General features: G+C 43.2%; 1 protein-coding gene across 1 annotated transcript; it reads right to left on the bottom strand.

Moving 5' to 3' along the window:
* Window positions 1-3,341: 3,341 nt before the first annotated feature.
* LOC121847564 (butyrophilin subfamily 1 member A1-like) lies at window positions 3,342-15,019 on the bottom strand. The gene is made up of 5 exons (XM_042329312.1): window positions 15,004-15,019; window positions 10,406-10,726; window positions 9,538-9,822; window positions 9,297-9,421; window positions 3,342-4,289 (listed from the first exon to the last, which is right to left on the bottom strand). The coding sequence occupies exons 1-4, from the start codon at window positions 15,017-15,019 to the stop codon at window positions 9,381-9,383; spliced, it is 663 nt and encodes a 220-aa protein (XP_042185246.1). The 3' UTR covers window positions 3,342-4,289; window positions 9,297-9,380.
* Between the last annotated feature and the right edge of the window lie 4,233 nt (window positions 15,020-19,252).

The raw sequence follows: 19,252 nt of genomic DNA, 5'->3' as shown, positions 1-19,252 counted from the left end.
TGAGTTGAAATAATACATTTTTACCAAATTTTTCGATGGCCTGCAACAAAAAACATGGACTGAACAAATGAGACTGGACCAGAATGATGCACCGTCCTCTCTATATAGTTCCTGCCCTGAGGAACATGGACTGGACCAGAATGATGCGCCGTCCTCTCTATATAGTTCCTGCCCTGAGGAACATGGACTGGACCAGAATGATGCGCCGTCCTCTCTATATAGTTCCTGCCCTGAAGAACATGGACTGGACCAGAATGATGCGCCGTCCTCTCTATATAGTTCCTGCCCTGAGGAACATGGACTGGACCGGAACGCCATCCTCTCTATATAGTTCCTGCCCTGAGGAACATGGACTGGACCAGAATGATGCGCCGTCCTCTCTATATAGTTCCTGCCCTGAGGAACATGGACTGGACCAGAATGATGCGCCGTCCTCTCTATATAGTTCCTGCCCTGAGGAACATGGACTGGACCAGAACGCCGTCCTCTCTATATAGTTCCTGCCCTGAGGAACATGGACTGGACCAGAACGCTGTCCTCTCTAAATAGTTCCTGCCCTGAGGAACATGGACTGGACTAGAACGCCATCCTCTCTATATAGTTCCTGCCCTGAGGAACATGGACTGGACCAGAATGATGCGCCGTCCTCTCTATATAGTTCCTGCCCTGAGGAACATGGACTGGACCAGAACGCCGTCCTCCCTATATAGTTCCTGCCCTGAGGAACATGGACTGGACTAGAACGCCGTCCTCTCTATATAGTTCCTGCCCTGAGGAACATGGACTGGACCAGAATGATACGCCGTCCTCTCTATATAGTTCCTGCCCTGAGGGACATGGACTGGACCAGAATGATGCGCCGTCCTCTCTATATAGTTCCTGCCCTGAGGAACATGGACTGGGCCAGAATGATGCGCCGTCCTCTCTATATAGTTCCTGCCCTGAGGAACATGGACTGGACCAGAATGATGCGCCATCCTCTCTATATAGTTCCTGCCCTGAGGAACATGGACTGGACCAAAATGATGCGCCGTCCTCTCTATATAGTTCCTGCCCTGAGGAACATGGACTGGACCAGAATGATGCGCCGTCCTCTCTATATAGTTCCTGCCCTGAGGAACATGGACTGGACCAGAATGATGCGCCGTCCTCTCTATGTAGTTCCTGCCCTGAGGAACATGGACTGAAATAGCTGGTCCTTTCACTATATGATGTGCATTGAGACATTTACACACACAAAGAAAATCTGTGGACCAGAATGTGGCGCTCTTCTCTCCTCTCTAAACTGTTCTTGCACGGAGGAAATACCATCAGAGAATTAAAAAATAATAATTCATACAAATCATTGAACCAAAAGGAACCTTTCAATCACATTTTATTTCACCTTTATTTTGAGTCATGCTGAGACGAAGGTCTCTTTTCCAGGTGAGCCCTGTACAGCACCACAATACAATAAACACATGACACCTTCAAATAAATATAATTATACACTACAATACAATACACGAAAAGCAAAATACGATCATATAAAACAGACAGGCTTCAGAGTGGCTCAGTTGTCTCAGGCACTGCATCTCAGAACAAGAGGTGTCACTACAGTACCTGGTTCGAATCCAGGCTGTATCACATCCGGCTGTGCTTGGGAGTCCAATAGAATTTGTTCTTAGCGGGCTTGACTAGTTAAATAAAAGTTACAATTTAAAAAACAATAAAATGCCCTAGAGGCACCAATTCCTCAAATCTTAGTGCATTGTTGAATATTCCAAAACGTAAAGAAACCAAAGGCTGATTTACCTAAATCTCTAGACCCCAAATGAAATATCTAAAACAGTGTCATACTTGAGTAAAATTAAAGATGCATTTTAATAGAAAATTACTCAATAAAATACTTACTTGAGTAAAAGTCTAAAAGTATTTGGTTTTAAATACTTTTAAGTATCAAAAGTAAAAAATAAGAATGTAACGAGAATGTGACTTGGGTGTCACGGAATATGGAGTAAAAAGTACATTTTCATTAGGAATGTAGTGGAGTAAAAGTAAAAGTTGTCAAATATAAATAGTAATATAAACATAAATAGTACAGAAACCCCACAAAACTAGGCGCTAATACATCCAGTGTTTATATGCCAGTAATTAATGTATGGGTACTATCCATACTGCTTATCCTGTTTATCTATCCTCTTGGCATAGTTCTGGGTACAGAACAGTATTCAGGCCTTCCATTGGTGGTTGTGTCTAAGATGGCTACCAGGCGATCATTCTTACACAACCAGTATGGCCGATCGGTGAAGTCGTCACACCCGGTCACTTCCTCATACGAACCTCTACCAAGATGGCTGTCTGTTTACATATTAGCATTGTTAGCCACACAGCATGCTAACTCGCTACCACTAATGGTGCTGGTTTTATTATTGCTATATATTCAGCCTGCTAGCCTAGCGTGCTAAGTTATTACCTTTTGCTAGCTGTATATATTGTGTGCTAAGTTTATCATATAAGCCCATTGCGAACACCTTACTACATAGAGCCTTGGGGCGGCAGGTAGCCTAGAGAAAAGCTTTGGGCCAGTAAACGAAAGGTTGCTGGATCGAATCCCCCAGCTGCATTCAGAAAATATTTAGACCCCTTGACTTTTCCCACATTTTTTTAAATTTACAACCTTATTCTAAAATGGATTAAATCGTGTGGTTTTTTTGCATTCTTTGGTACCCTTTACCTGGCTCTGTAAATAAGTTATTTCAGGTTTTATTTTAAATACATTTGCTAAAGATTCTAAATACCTGTTTTTGTCATTATGGGGTATTGTGATGTCATTATGGGGTATTGTGATGTCATTATGGGGTAATGTGATGTCATTATGGGGTATTGTGATGTCATTATGGGGTATTGTGATGTCATTATGGGGTAATGTGATGTCATTATGCGGTAATGTGATGTCATTATGGGGTATTGTGATGTCATTATGGGGTATTGTGATGTCATTATGGGGTATTGTGATGTCATTATGGGGTATTGTGATGTCATTATTGGGTATTGTGTCTAGATTGATGACGATTTTATTTCATCCATTTTTAGAATGAGTGTAAAGTAACAGAATGTGGAAAAGGGGAAGGGGTGTGAATACCTTCCGAAGACACTGAATCTAAACCAGCACCTCTATCAGAGTCCCCCCACCTGTTGATTTTCAAAACGACATCTTCGGAAATCCGTTGCAGTGACGAGGAAAACTCTAGAGAGTGTTTCCACCATCTTTTCATGGGAACTCAAAACGCTACAGACCCGTCGCCCTCACGTCTCCTGTGATGGTCCCCTCCGAGAGGTTAACAATCATTACTCTCTAACCCAGTCAGTGGGCGCTGGTGGGAGGAGATATAGGAGGACAGGCTCATTGTAATGGCTGGAACGGAATCACTGGAACGGAGTCAAACATGTGGTTTCCATGTGTGTATGATACCATTCCATTGATTCCCAAAACAAAACGAACCTTTAGGTCTCCAGGAGCAAGATTGAGAAACACCCTCACCAACTGTCCCTCCTGCAACTCCCTACGTGTGACCTCTGCCGCGACCCCGGCATCACAGAAGTCTCTCACCAACTCAGCCTCCAGATTACTGGCACAGTTAAAGGTCATTATGACCCCAGAGACAAATCTTAGTACCTGAGAAGAGCCTGATAAGACTGTCCCTTCTGCAACTCCCTACGTGTGACCTCTGCCGCGACCCCGACAATACAGAAGTCTCTCACCAACTCAGCCAGGCAATGATTGCTTCTGTATGCAATAGCTGGTCCTTTCACTATATGCACTGTCCCTGTCAAATAAATCAGCACCTATTACAGACTACATAAACTACACCAAAGATGTCTCATATAAATAACTAATGCTTCTGACACAGTGCCATATATGGAGACTAGTGGTTAAGAGCGTGGGGCCAGTAACCAATGTCGCTGGTTCAAATCCCTGAGATGACAAGATGAAAAGTCTGCCAATGTACCCTTGAGCAAGGCACTTAACCCTAATTGTTCCTGTAAGTTGCTCTGGATAAGAGAGTCTCCTAAATTTACTCAAAAATATATGCATATTCCTATGTAGTCATAGTTAAGGTCCTTGTAACTCCAGGATAGTGGGTTTGATTCCTGGGACCATCCAAACATGTCTGTTAAATGGCACATAATACTATAATCATAGATCATTTCACATCATCTAAACCAATGACAGACTGGGATTCACAGGCCTCATCTTCCTCATTCTTCGTTGTCTCCTTGTTCTTCATTAATGACGTCCACGGTTCCTGTTTAAACGGGATGGGAGACCGGATTAGAACAGAACTGTCTAATAGAACCTCACATGATCAGTCAACTAACAGTCACCTGTCCTCATTCATTACAGCTACAGTGGTGGTTGTATTCATTCATTACAGCTACAGTGGTGGTTGTATTCATTCATTACAGCTACAGTGGTGGTTGTACTCATTCATTACAGCTACAGTGGTGGTTGTACTCATTCATTACAGCTACAGTGGTGGTTGTACTCATTCATTCATTACAGCTACAGTGGTGGTTGTACTCATTCATTACAGCTACAGTGGTGGTTGTACTCATTCATTCATTCATTACAGCTACAGTGGTGGTTGTACTCATTCATTCATTACAGCTACAGTGGTGGTTGTACTCATTCATTCATTCATTACAGCTACAGTGGTGGTTGTACTCATTCATTCATTACAGCTACAGTGGTGGTTGTACTCATTCATTCATTCATTACAGCTACAGTGGTGGTTGTACTCATTCATTCATTCATTACAGCTACAGTGGTGGTTGTACTCATTCATTCATTCATTCCAGCTACAGTGGTGGTTGTACTCATTCATTCATTCATTACAGCTACAGTGGTGGTTGTACTCATTCATTCATTCATTACAGCTACAGTGGTGGTTGTACTCATTCATTCATTCATTACAGCTACAGTGGTGGTTGTACTCATTCATTCATTCATTACAGCTACAGTGGTGGTTGTACTCATTCATTCATTCATTACAGCTACAGTGGTGGTTGTACTCATTCATTCATTCCTTACAGCTACAGTGGTGGTTGTACTCATTCATTCATTCCTTACAGCTACAGTGGTGGTTGTACTCATTCATTCATTCCTTACAGCTACAGTGGTGGTTGTACTTCATTCATTCCTTACAGCTACAGTGGTGGTTGTACTCATTCATTCATTCCTTACAGCTACAGTGGTGGTTGTACTCATTCATTCATTCCTTACAGCTACAGTGGTGGTTGTACTCATTCATTCATTCCTTACAGCTACAGTGGTGGTTGTACTCATTCATTCATTCCTTACAGCTACAGTGGTGGTTGTACTCATTCATTCATTCCTTACAGCTACAGTGGTGGTTGTACTCATTCATTCATTCCTTACAGCTACAGTGGTGGTTGTACTCATTCATTCATTCCTTACAGCTACAGTGGTGGTTGTACTCATTCATTCATTACAGCTACAGTGGTGGTTGTACTCATTCATTCATTACAGCTACAGTGGTGGTTGTACTCATTCATTCATTACAGCTACAGTGGTGGTTGTACTCATTCATTCATTACAGCTACAGTGGTGGTTGTACTCATTCATTCATTACAGCTACAGTGGTGGTTGTACTCATTCATTCATTACAGCTACAGTGGTGGTTGTACTCATTCATTCATTACAGCTACAGTGGTGGTTGTACTCATTCATTCATTACAGCTACAGTGGTGGTTGTACTCATTCATTCATTACAGCTACAGTGGTGGTTGTACTCATTCATTCATTACAGCTACAGTGGTGGTTGTACTCATTCATTCATTACAGCTACAGTGGTGGTTGTACTCATTCATTCATTACAGCTACAGTGGTGGTTGTACTCATTCATTCATTACAGCTACAGTGGTGGTTGTACTCATTCATTCATTACAGCTACAGTGGTGGTTGTACTCATTCATTCATTACAGCTACAGTGGTGGTTGTACTCATTCATTCATTACAGCTCAGTGGTGGTTGTACTCATTCATTCATTACAGCTACAGTGGTGGTTGTACTCATTCATTCATTACAGCTACAGTGGTGGTTGTACTCATTCATTCCAGCTACAGTGGTGGTTGTATTCATTCATTACAGCTACAGTGGTGGTTGTACTCATTCATTCATTACAGCTACAGTGGTGGTTGTATTCATTCATTACAGCTACAGTGGTGGTTGTACTCATTCATTACAGCTACAGTGGTGGTTGTACTCATTCATTCATTACAGCTACAGTGGTGGTTGTACTCATTCATTCATTCATTACAGCTACAGTGGTGGTTGTACTCATTCATTACAGCTACAGTGGAGGTTGAACTCATTCATTAATTCATTACAGCTACAGTGGTGGTTGTACTCATTCATTCATTCATTACAGCTACAGTGGTGGTTGTACTCATTCATTCATTCATTACAGCTACAGTGGTGGTTGTACTCATTCATTCATTCATTACAGCTACAGTGGTGGTTGTACTCATTCATTCATTACTGCTACAGTGGTGGTTGTACTCATTCATTCATTCATTCATTACAGCTACAGTGGTGGTTGTACTCATTCATTCATTCATTACAGCTACAGTGGTGGTTGTACTCATTCATTCATTCATTACAGCTACAGTGGTGGTTGTACTCATTCATTCATTCATTACAGCTACAGTGGTGGTTGTACTCATTCATTCATTCATTACAGCTACAGTGGTGGTTGTACTCATTCATTCATTCATTACAGCTACAGTGGTGGTTGTACTCATTCATTCATTCATTACAGCTACAGTGGTGGTTGTACTCATTCATTCATTCATTACAGCTACAGTGGTGGTTGTACTCATTCATTCATTACTGCTACAGTGGTGGTTGTACTCATTCATTCATTACTGCTACAGTGGTGGTTGTACTCATTCATTCATTCATTCATTACAGCTACAGTGGTGGTTGTACTCATTCATTCATTCATTACAGCTACAGTGGTGGTTGTACTCATTCATTCATTCATTCCAGCTACAGTGGAGGTTGTACTCATTCATTCATTCATTACAGCTACAGTGGTGGTTGTACTCATTCATTACAGCTACAGTGGTGGTTGTACTCATTACAGCTACAGTGGTGGTTGTACTCATTACAGCTACAGTAGTGGTTGTACTCATTCATTACAGCTACAGTGGTGGTTGTACTCATTACAGCTACAGTGGTGGTTGTACTCATTACAGCTACAGTGGTGGTTGTACTCATTACAGCTACAGTGGTGGTTGTACTCATTACAGCTACAGTGGTGGTTGTACTCATTACAGCTACAGTGGTGGTTGTACTCATTACAGCTACAGTGGTGGTTGTACTCATTACAGCTACAGTGGTGGTTGTACTCATTACAGCTACAGTGGTGGTTGTACTCATTACAGCTACAGTGGCGGTTGTACTCATTACAGCTACAGTGGCGGTTGTACTCATTACAGCTAGTGGCGGTTGTACTCATTAATTCATTCATTCATTACAGCTACAGTGGTGGTTGTACTCATTCATTCATTCATTACAGCTACAGTGGTGGTTGTACTCATTCATTCATTCATTACAGCTACAGTGGTGGTTGTACTCATTCATTCATTCATTACAGCTACAGTGGTGGTTGTACTCATTCAGTCATTCATTACTGCTACAGTGGTGGTTGTACTCATTCATTCATTCATTACTGCTACAGTGGTGGTTGTACTCATTCATTCATTCATTCATTACAGCTACAGTGGTGGTTGTACTCATTAATTCATTACAGCTACAGTGGTGGTTGTACTCATTCATTCATTCATTCATTCATTACAGCTACAGTGGTGGTTGTACTCATTCATTCCTTACAGCTACAGTGGTGGTTGTACTCATTCATTCATTCCTTACAGCTACAGTGGTGGTTGTACTCATTCATTCATTCCTTACAGCTACAGTGGTGGTTGTACTCATTCATTCATTACAGCTACAGTGGTGGTTGTACTCATTCATTCATTACAGCTACAGTGGTGGTTGTACTCATTCATTCATTACAGCTACAGTGGTGGTTGTACTCATTCATTCATTACAGCTACAGTGGCGGTTGTACTCATTCATTCATTACAGCTACAGTGGCGGTTGTACTCATTCATTCATTACAGCTACAGTGGCGGTTGTACTCATTACAGCTACAGTGGCGGTTGTACTCATTACAGCTACAGTGGCGGTTGTACTCATTACAGCTACAGTGGCAGTTGTACTCATTACAGCTACAGTGGCAGTTGTACTCATTACAGCTACAGTGGCGGTTGTACTCATTACAGCTACAGTGGCGGTTGTACTCATTACAGCTACAGTGGCGGTTGTACTCATTCATTACAGCTACAGTGGCGGTTGTACTCATTCATTACAGCTACAGTGGCGGTTGTACTCATTCATTACAGCTACAGTGGCGGTTGTACTCATTCATTACAGCTACAGTGGCGGTTGTACTCATTACAGCTACAGTGGCGGTTGTACTCATTACAGCTACAGTGGCGGTTGTACTCATTACAGCTACAGTGGCGGTTGTACTCATTACAGCTACAGTGGCGGTTGTACTCATTACAGCTACAGTGGCGGTTGTACATTACAGCTACAGTCATTACAGCTACAGTGGCGGTTGTACTCATTACAGCTACAGTGGCGGTTGTACTCATTCATTACAGCTAGAGTGGCGGTTGTACTCATTCATTACAGCTACAGTGGTGGTTGTACTCATTACAGCTACATTGGTGGGTACAGCTACAGTGGCGGTTGTACTCATTCATTACAGCTACAGTGGTGGTTGTACTCATGATTTGGTGGTTGTACTTTTACAGTGGTGGTTGCAGCCAAATTTGCACTTTTCGCACCAAAGTACGTTCATCTCTAGGAGACAGAACGCGTCTCCTTCGTGAGCGGTATGACGGCTGCATGGTCCAATGGTGTTTATATTGTGTGTGTACTATTGTTTGTACAGATGAACATGGTACCTTCAGGCGTTAAAGTAGTAGCTCCACCCACATAACACTACCACACCAGGAAGTAACTCCACCCCATAACACTACCACACCAGGAAGTAACACTACCACACCAGGAAGTAACTCCACCCCATAACACTACCACACCAGGAAGTAACTCCACCCCATAACACTACCACACCAGGAAGTAACTCCACCCCATAACACTACCACACCAGGAAGTAACTCCACCCCATAACACTACCACACCAGGAAGTGTGACTTACCTTTCTGAAGGTCAATATCCATTTTTTCATCAACAGGTAGAGACCTCCAGCTACAGCTTCAACAAGAACTGTGACAAGAACTGCTCAAAGAACTGTCAGCCAGCAGGTCTTAGGAAACATTTGATCTGAAACACAGGAAGTAGAATTATTACAATACCTAATGCTTATTACACATGAAATGACTTTCAAACAGGATTTACTTTACAGATAGTGCCTTCATTCAAATATCCAAAACTCTCACCTGGAACATGAACCCGTCTCTCCTTCATGTGTTTGATCTCCAACTGTTGAACGCGACAGGTGAAGGTGTTGTTGTCAGACTTCGGGACGATGACATGGCTTGTCACAGTGTAGCAGCCTTCACGGTCTCTGGACGTCTCTGTAGGTCCAGCAGCAGGGAGGACACGTCCCTGAGCGTCACACCACTCCATGACAGGCTCTGGGTAGCAGCCTTCAGCCTCACACCGCAGGACCACCTCATCGCCTTCCATTCCCTCAATGATGATAACTGGTCTGGACACAGCACCTATACAGATATACCACGGCTTTCAGCCAATCAGCATTCAGGGCTCAAACCACCTAGTTTATAATGTTTGTGACATTAGACTGTATACCACAGCTTTCAGCCAATCAGCATTCAGGGCTCAAACCACCTAGTTTATAATGTTTGTGATATCAGACCGTATACCACAGGTATGACAAAACAGTACTTTTGAACTGTTCTGTTACCTTGGTAACCAGTTTACAATAGCAATAAGGCAACTCAGGGTTAGTAGTATATGGCCAATATACCCCGGATAATGGCTGTATCGTGCATAAGGACAGGCCATAGCCGTGATATATCGGCCATATACCACACCCCCGGGCCTTATTGCTTAAATATAACACAAGGGTTTGTTGATATTCTTGGACCTTTAAATTAAAAGAGGACCTAACAATTGATCACAGCATTGTACATGGACTTGGGTAAAGGTAAGTATGTAGTCTAACCAATCTACAGTATGGAACTAATACTCATCATGCAATGGACTTCACATTGAACTCACCCTTGATTTCATGCGATCTGTCTCTTAAGGGGGTTTGGGTGGTCAGCAGGTGTGTTGACTCACCAACAAGGAGTTGAATGATGGTTTTCTGGTGGTTCAGCAGTGGAATGTAACAGGTGTAGTTACCAGCATCAGAGAGTTTCACTCTGGTCAACTTTAAACTAGTGTTGCCGTTCTCTAGTTCTTCTTTAAACAGTGACGTCCTTCCCCTGAAGACTGGATTCTGGAGCACAAGATCGTCCTTCTCATCTCTGTAAAGATGGACCTCTTTTGGTTTTAGGTCCGGTCTCTGCCACTCTATTGACTGATACACAGCACTGACGGTGTGTCTCAGGGTGCAAGGCAGGATGACGTCATCACCAACTAAGGCCACAATGGGTTGAACTGTCCGTGAGAAAAACAGATTACAGATTCATATACTTTGAGACAAAGCAAGACATATGCCTACTGAATGTTGAGCAGGTGGATAGTGACTCCCACAACAGCTAAGGTCATTTGAAACATGAAATGGTCTCTCTATGAACATTGACTAACATCAGTCCTACAAATGTGAACTTTACTCACATACACAATTCAATAAAGCGTCTCACTAAATAGTAGGGATCAGTTAGAACAATCTTGATGAGTTGATCGGAGCTGTTTTTATTTATTTTTATTTTACCTTTATTTATTTAACTAGGCAAGTCAGTTAAGAACAAATTCTTATTTTCAATGACGGCCTGGGAACAGTGGGTTAACTGCCTGTTCAGGGGCAGAACGACAGATTTGTACCTTGTCAGCTCAGGGGTTTGAACTCGCAACCTTCCGGTTACTAGTCCAACGCTCTAACCACTAGGCTACCCTGCCGCCCCTGCCGTGTTTGAATCAATCAGATATGAAAAAGGCTGCATTTCCACAGACAGCTGATCTCTCTTTAGTGAGAGCTTTCACATGATGCTAGGCGACCTCAGGAGACACTTTTAAAAGGTCCAATCTGAAAATCAAATCATTTCTGGGTAAATATTAAGTACGTTATTCTGACTGACTGTTTTCACTCCATGTGATCTCATCTCGGTACCTAATGGCAGTCAGGCTACCTCTGGCGAGCACATGGAGGGCTGTGCGGCCCCGCAAAGAAATGCCACCCCACACCATGACTGACCCACCGCCAAACCGGTCATGCTGGAGGATGTTGCAGGCAGCAGAACGTTCTCCACGGCATCTCCAGACTCTGTCACATGTGCTCAGTGTGAACCTGCTTTCATCTGTGAAGAGCACAGGGCGCCAGTGGCGATTTGCCAATCTTGGTGTTCTCTGGCAAATTTCAAACGTCCTGCACGGTGTTGGGCTGTAAGCCCAACCCCCACCTCTGCACGTCGGGCCCTCATACCACCCTCATGGAGTCTGTTTCTGACCATTTGAGCAGACACATGCACATTTGTCATTTTGCAGGGCTCTGGCAGTGCTCCTCCTGCTCCTCCTTGCACAAAGGCGGAGGTAGCGGTCCTGCTGCTGGGTTGTTGCCCTCCTATGGCCTCCTCCACATCTCCTGATGTACTGGCCTGTCTCCTGGTAGCGCCTCCATGCTCTGGACACTACGCTGACAGACACAGCAAACCTTCTTGCCACAGCTCGCATTGATGTACCATCCTGGATGAGCTGCACTACCTGAGCCACTTGTGTGGGTTGTAGACTCCGTCTCATGCCACCACTAGAGTGAAAGCACCGCCAGCATTCAAAGTGACCAAAACGTCAGCCAGGAAGCATAGGAACTGAGAAGTGGTCTGTGGTCACCACCTGCAGAACCACACCTTTATTGGGGGTGTCTTGCTAATTGCCTATAAATTCCACCTGTGGTTTGTTCCATTTGCACAACAGCATGTGAAATTTGTCAATCAGTGTTGCTTCCTAAGTGGACAGTTTGATTTCACAGAAGTGTGATTGACTTGGTTGACTTGGAGTTACATTGTGTTGTGTAAGTGTACCCTTTATTCATTTTTAAGTGTTCCCTTTATTTTTTTGAGCAGTATATATATATATATATATATGTATATGTATGATACTTAGCTTGCTCCTTTGCACCCCAGTATCTGTACTTGCCCATTCATCTTCTGCACACCTACCATTCCAGTGTTTAATTGCCATATTGTAATTACTCGCCACCATGGCCTATTTACTGCCTTACCTCCCTTATCCTCATTTGCTCTCACTGTATATAGACTTGTTCCTTACTGTATGTTTGTTACTTTATTCCATGTGTAACTCTGTTGTTGAATGTGTCGAACTGCTGTGCTTTATCTTGGCCAGGTCGCAGTTGTAAATGAGAACGTGTTCTCAACTAGCCTACCTGGTTAAATAAATGTGTTCTCAACTAGCCTACCTGGTTAAATAAATGTGTTCTCAACTAGCCTACCTGGTTAAATAAATGTGTTCTCAACTAGCCTACCTGGTTAAATAAATGTGTTCTCAACTAGCCTACCTGGTTAAATAAATGTGTTCTCAACTAGCCTACCTGGTTAAATAAAGGTGTTCTCAACTAGCCTACCTGGTTTAAATCAAAACCTGGTTAAATAAAGGTGTTCTCAACTAGCCTACCTGGTTAAATAAAGGTGTTCTCTACTAGCCTACCTGGTTAAATAAAGGTGTTCTCAACTAGCCTACCTGGTTAAATAAAGGTGTTCTCAACTAGCCTACCTGGTTAAATAAAGGTGTTCTCAACTAGCCTACCTGGTTAAATAAAGGTGTTCTCAACTAGCCTACCTGGTTAAATAAAGGTGTTCTCAACTAGCCTACCTGGTTAAATAAAGGTGTTCTCAACTAGCCTACCTGGTTAAATAAAGGTGTTCTCAACTAGCCTACCTGGTTAAATAAAGGTGTTCTCAACTAGCCTACCTGGTTAAATAAAGGTGTTCTCAACTAGCCTACCTGGTTAAATAAAGGTGTTCTCTACTAGCCTACCTGGTTAAATAAAGGTGTTCTCAACTAGCCTACCTGGTTAAATAAAGGTGTTCTCTACTGGCCTACCTGGTTAAATAAAGGTGTTCTCAACTAGCCTACCTGGTTAAATAAAGGTGTTCTCTACTAGCCTACCTGGTTAAATAAAGGTGTTCTCAACTAGCCTACCTGGTTAAATAAAGGTGTTCTCAACTAGCCTACCTGGTTAAATAAAGGTGTTCTCAACTAGCCTACCTGGTTAAATAAAGGTGTTCTCAACTAGCCTACCTGGTTAAATAAAGGTGTTCTCAACTAGCCTACCTGGTTAAATAAAGGTGTTCTCAACTAGCCTACCTGGTTAAATAAAGGTGTTCTCAACTAGCCTACCTGGTTAAATAAAGGTGTTCTCAACTAGCCTACCTGGTTAAATAAAGGTGTTCTCAACTAGCCTACCAGGTTAAATAAAGGTGTTCTCAACTAGCCTACCTGGTTAAATAAAGGTGTTCTCTACTGGCCTACCTGGTTAAATAAAGGTGTTCTCAACTAGCCTACCTGGTTAAATAAAGGTGTTCTCAACTAGCCTACCTGGTTAAATAAATACTAGCCTACCTGGTTAAATAAAGGTGTTCTCAACTAGCCTACCTGGTTAAATAAAGGTGTTCTCAACTAGCCTACCTGGTTAAATAAAGGTGTTCTCAACTAGCCGACCTGGTTAAATAAAGGTGTTCTCAACTAGCCTACCTGGTTAAATAAAGGTGTTCTCAACTAGCCTACCTGGTTAAATAAAGGTGTTCTCAACTAGCCTACCTGGTTAAATAAAGGTGTTCTCAACTAGCCTACCTGGTTAAATAAAGGTGTTCTCAACTGGCCTACCTGGTTAAATAAAGGTGTTCTCAACTGGCCTACCTGGTTAAATAAAGGTGTTCTCAACTAGCCTACCTGGTTAAATAAAGGTGTTCTCAACTAGCCTACCTGGTTAAATAAAGGTGTTCTCAACTAGCCTACCTGGTTAAATAAAGGTGTTCTCAACTAGCCTACCTGGTTAAATAAATGTGTTCTCAACTAGCCTACCTGGTTAAATAAATGTTAACTAAAATGAAAAATACTTCAAAGAAAAATGATGGATACCTAATCAAAATTACCTCGATGAATTATGAAGCCTTTGTGCTTTTTTTTGTCAAAACATAAATGCTTAAAACATTGTTTTAAAAAGTGATGTTAGCTACCAAATAAAAACGACAAAAACGCCATTCCTTCCCAATAGGCTGGACAGGTGTAATGAAAGTGTGTAAAATGACCATAACAAGTGTTCAAATCGCCTGTAAAAACACACTTGGATGGGTGAAAAAAGGACATTTGAAAAGTGTAGCCCTCCCCTCAACTTTTATCATTGGATCTACACGAATCACGTATTTTGGATTCAACGCGGTGAATTTCGCCTGAAGGTGACTAGTTTGCATCCCTGGTACACGGCCAGATTGTGGATATAATTTGTGGAACATTCCAACAGGAATCTGTTTACTAAAACTTCGTAAATAACAAGGTTACCAACAAACACAGTGATGCCATCTATTGGTAAATGTTAATTTATAACTAAAGTCATGTTTTTTCCTGGTGTGTTTGAGATGCCCAGATTGTGATGTACTTAACAAGACTGGTTACTCGCATCAATGCCTCTGTCTCGTCATTTAACATTCAAACAAGTATCACGATCAATTCAACTAGTTGACGAATAGGCATCAACTCACCACGTAGTTTATTCATGTTTGTCCATAACTACCAGAGTGAGGACAGACATTTTCCGGAATAAACGTGGTGAGAGAAAAACGTAAGTAAATGTCTCACTCTCTACCTGGTATCTTACTCTGCCGCTATACGACTTGGTATTCGTTGTTTGACCCAACCCGGTTCCACTCTACAGATCCTGTGTTTTACAAAGTAACGTTACAACTGCAAAACCCACATTATCACCAGCTAGAAAACGTACTTACCGCCTGTGTCACTTGCTGTTGATGATATAATTAGTGAACATAACATGCAGACCGAATAAATCCTCATATTGTCCGGTTAAAGACAGAAGTCATGTAGAACTATAGGATCATGTCAATCTATCAGCGTGACAGGATACATTGACCTGAGACCGCTGAGCTGCAGCAAACACACTGTCTTATAGTCTCCTCTTCTGTCTGTATCCTTGGTATAATGCAGTCGATCAGCACTTCCCTCTCTGCTGAAGAATTTCGCATAACTCGTCATGGGAACCACTCGATATGATTGGTCAACACCCAGCGGTCGGTACTGCATTAGGGAGTGGTGTTTACCCATGTGCTATTTTACAGGCCAGGAGCCAATAACTAGTGCTCTCACACACACCGCCTGTAATGGCTTGCAGCAAACACACTGTCTTATAGCCTCCTCCCCCTGTCTTGTCCTCTCCCTGTATCCTTGTATATATATATATCCGACCCGACTCTGCTGAAGAATGTTGCACGGCGTCAAATTCGTCATGGGAACCACTCGATATGATTGGTCAACACCCAGTGCATTAGGGAGTGGTGTTTAACCACGTGTTATTTTACAGGCCGGGAGCCAATAACTAAATCTCACACACACCATCACTCAGCAACAGCCTGTAATGGCTTATATTTTGTGTCTACAACTCAGTGCAACGATTTCGATGTGAAGATTGACATGTCTAAGATACTTCACACAGCCAACATCAGATAATATTTAATCATATATATATGGTAATGGCTATAATGTAAAATACAGAATCCCACAAGATTGACATGTCTAAGTTACGGTTTTTATTTATTTAGAAACATCCGTTTAAGGGAATATTTAAATCCCCAAATCCTGATATTTCAGCTGAACATGTTGGTTTCTCACCTGTGTAACAGGGTTGGTTATGTTTCCACTTGCCTCGAAAGAAATGTGTATTTAATGTTCAAGCATTCTTATTGGTTAGTTCAACTCTGATGACAATAGGTGTGTTGTGATTGGCCCCGCTTGCAGATAGGGGCAGATCGCGAGCGTCAGGTCTCCCCAGTATGAAAATGTGATGCAATGAGTAGGTCACCCTCTGAATACTGTTTTCTATTTTATAATGTGTACAAGTTTGCTGTACGTTACTGATTTATACATGTGTGGGTATATGGTACCTGTTAGGGATTGAGGGGCTCTCTGGGATGTGCTTTGGTATATGATTACTGTAAATAAGTGTGTTAGCTAGCATACACCGATGTAATGGTCACATTAGCCCACTGTTAACACAGTTGTCTTCATGCTACAGATTAATGCCGTCGACAGCCATCAATACCGTTCAGCCCTGCACAACTAACGTGCTGTTTTCCCATTTACCAACAGCAGAAATAAATGCTCAACTGGGACCACTGGCCGAAGTGATCTATTTTGAGAAAACACAACGCATGGAGAGCACATATACATCTGTTACACCTGCACATACTCAGACCCCTTTTAGAAGTAAGAGGTATTTAGTACCACCAGCCAATCACAATCTCTTTGGTGTTAATCTACAGGAGAACAAACAGGAGAACATCTCTTACCATCATTTACCTCAGGATGATAAACAAGCTTTGCTTGATTAAACAATCCGATAGTCGGTCCTTACCCTCCCTGCTGATAAGGGTGGGTCAGTTGTACTCATGGACAGGACAGTCCTTACCCTCCCTGCTGATAAGGGTGGGTCAGTTGTACTCATGGACAGGACAGTCCTTACCCTCCCTGAAAACACAATGATAAGGGTGGGTCAGTTGTACTCATGGACAGGACAGTCCTTACCCTCCCTGCTGATAAGGGTGGGTCAGTTGTACTCATGGACAGGACAGTCCTTACCCTCCCTGCTGATAAGGGTGGGTCAGTTGTACTCATGGACAGGACAGTCCTTACCCTCCCTGCTGATAAGGGTGGGTCAGTTGTACTCATGGACAGGACAGTCCTTACCCTCCCTGCTGATAAGGGTGGGTCAGTTGTACTCATGGATAGGACAGTTTATGTAAATGAGGGTCATAGACAGCTGCTTGACAACACCTTTTACAAGAAACTCAGAGTGACCCCACTTCCCAATTTCAGAATACTATCTTTACTGTCCAAGATGGGTATTTAAGTTCTGGTCAAATCACCAAAAAATAACACCACTTTTGGGCCGTTCAACACCCTGAAATTGCCACTTTCTATATTTTGCCGAAATTACACAAGAATGTTACAAAATCTCCAGGGCGCCCTATTGTAGGGGGCGTTGATGCAGTAACAGTCCCTATTGTAGTGGGCATTGATGCAGTAACAGTCCCTATTGTAGGGGCGTTGATGCAGTAACAGTCCCTATTGTAGTGGGCATTGATGCAGTAACAGTCCCTATTGTAGGGGGCGTTGATGCAGTAACAGTCCCTATTGTAGGGGCGTTGATGCAGTAACAGTCTCTATTGTAGGGGCATTGATGCAGTAACAGCCCCTATTGTAGGGGGCATTGATGCAGTAACAGTCCCTATTGTAGGGGGCATTGATGCAGTAACAGCCCCTATTGTAGGGGGCATTGATGCAGTAACAGTCCCTATTGTAGGGGCATTGATGCAGTAACAGCCCCTATTGTAGGGGCATTGATGCAGTAACAGTCCCTATTGTAGGGGGCGTTGATGCAGTAACAGCCCCTATTGTAGGGGGCATTGATGCAGTAACAGCCCCTATTGTAGGGGGCATTGATGCAGTAACAGTCCCTATTGTAGGGGGCGTTGATGCAGTAACAGCCCCTATTGTAGGGGGCATTGATGCAGTAACAGCCCCTATTGTAGGGGGCATTGATGCAGTAACAGCCCCTATTGTAGGGGGCATTGATGCAGTAACAGCCCCTATTGTAGGGGCGTTGATGCAGTAACAGCCCCTATTGTAGGGGCGTTGATGCAGTAACAGTCCCTATTGTAGGGGCATTGATGCAGTAACAGCCCCTATTGTAGGGGCATTGATGCAGTAACAGTCCCTATTGTAGAGGGCGTTGATGCAGTAACAGCCCCTATTGTAGAGGGCGTTGATGCAGTAACAGCCCCTATTGTAGGGGGCGTTGATGCAGTAACAGCCCCTATTGTAGGGGCGTTGATGCAGTAACAGTCCCTATTGTAGAGGGCGTTGATGCAGTAACAGCCCCTATTGTAGAGGGCGTTGATGCAGTAACAGTCCCTATTGTAGGGGGCGTTGATGCAGTAACAGTCCCTATTGTAGAGGGCGTTGATGCAGTAACAGCCCCTATTGTAGGGGGCGTTGATGCAGTAACAGTCCCTATTGTAGAGGGCATTGATGCAGTAACAGCCCCTATTGTAGGGGGCATTGATGCAGTAACAGCCCCTATTGTAGGGGCGTTGATGCAGTAACAGTCCCTATTGTAGGGGCGTTGATGCAGTAACAGTCCCTATTGTAGGGGGCGTTGATGCAGTAACAGTCCCTATTGTAGAGGGCGTTGATGCAGTAACAGCCCCTATTGTAGGGGGCGTTGATGCAGTAACAGCCCCTATTGTAGGGGCGTTGATGCAGTAACAGTCCCTATTGTAGAGGGCGTTGATGCAGTAACAGCCCCTATTGTAGAGGGCGTTGATGCAGTAACAGTCCCTATTGTAGGGGCGTTGATGCAGTAACAGTCCCTATTGTAGAGGGCGTTGATGCAGTAACAGCCCCTATTGTAGGGGGCGTTGATGCAGTAACAGTCCCTATTGTAGAGGGCATTGATGCAGTAACAGCCCCTATTGTAGGGGGCGTTGATGCAGTAACAGCACATATTGTAGGGGGCGTTGATGCAGTAACAGTCCCTATTGTAGGGGCATTGATGCAGTAACAGTCCCTATTGTAGAGGGCATTGATGCAGTAACAGCCCCTATTGTAGGGGCATTGATGCAGTAACAGCCCCTATTGTAGAGGGCATTGATGCAGTAACAGTCCCTATTGTAGAGGGCATTGATGCAGTAACAGTCCCTATTGTAGAGGGCATTGATG

The sequence above is a fragment of the Oncorhynchus tshawytscha genome, linkage group LG10 (genome assembly GCF_018296145.1).
Source record: "Oncorhynchus tshawytscha isolate Ot180627B linkage group LG10, Otsh_v2.0, whole genome shotgun sequence".
NCBI classification, from domain to species: Eukaryota; Metazoa; Chordata; class Actinopteri; order Salmoniformes; family Salmonidae; genus Oncorhynchus; species Oncorhynchus tshawytscha.
Note: the sequence above shows the minus strand (reverse complement) of the source record. Positions and strands in the feature narration are given on the sequence as shown.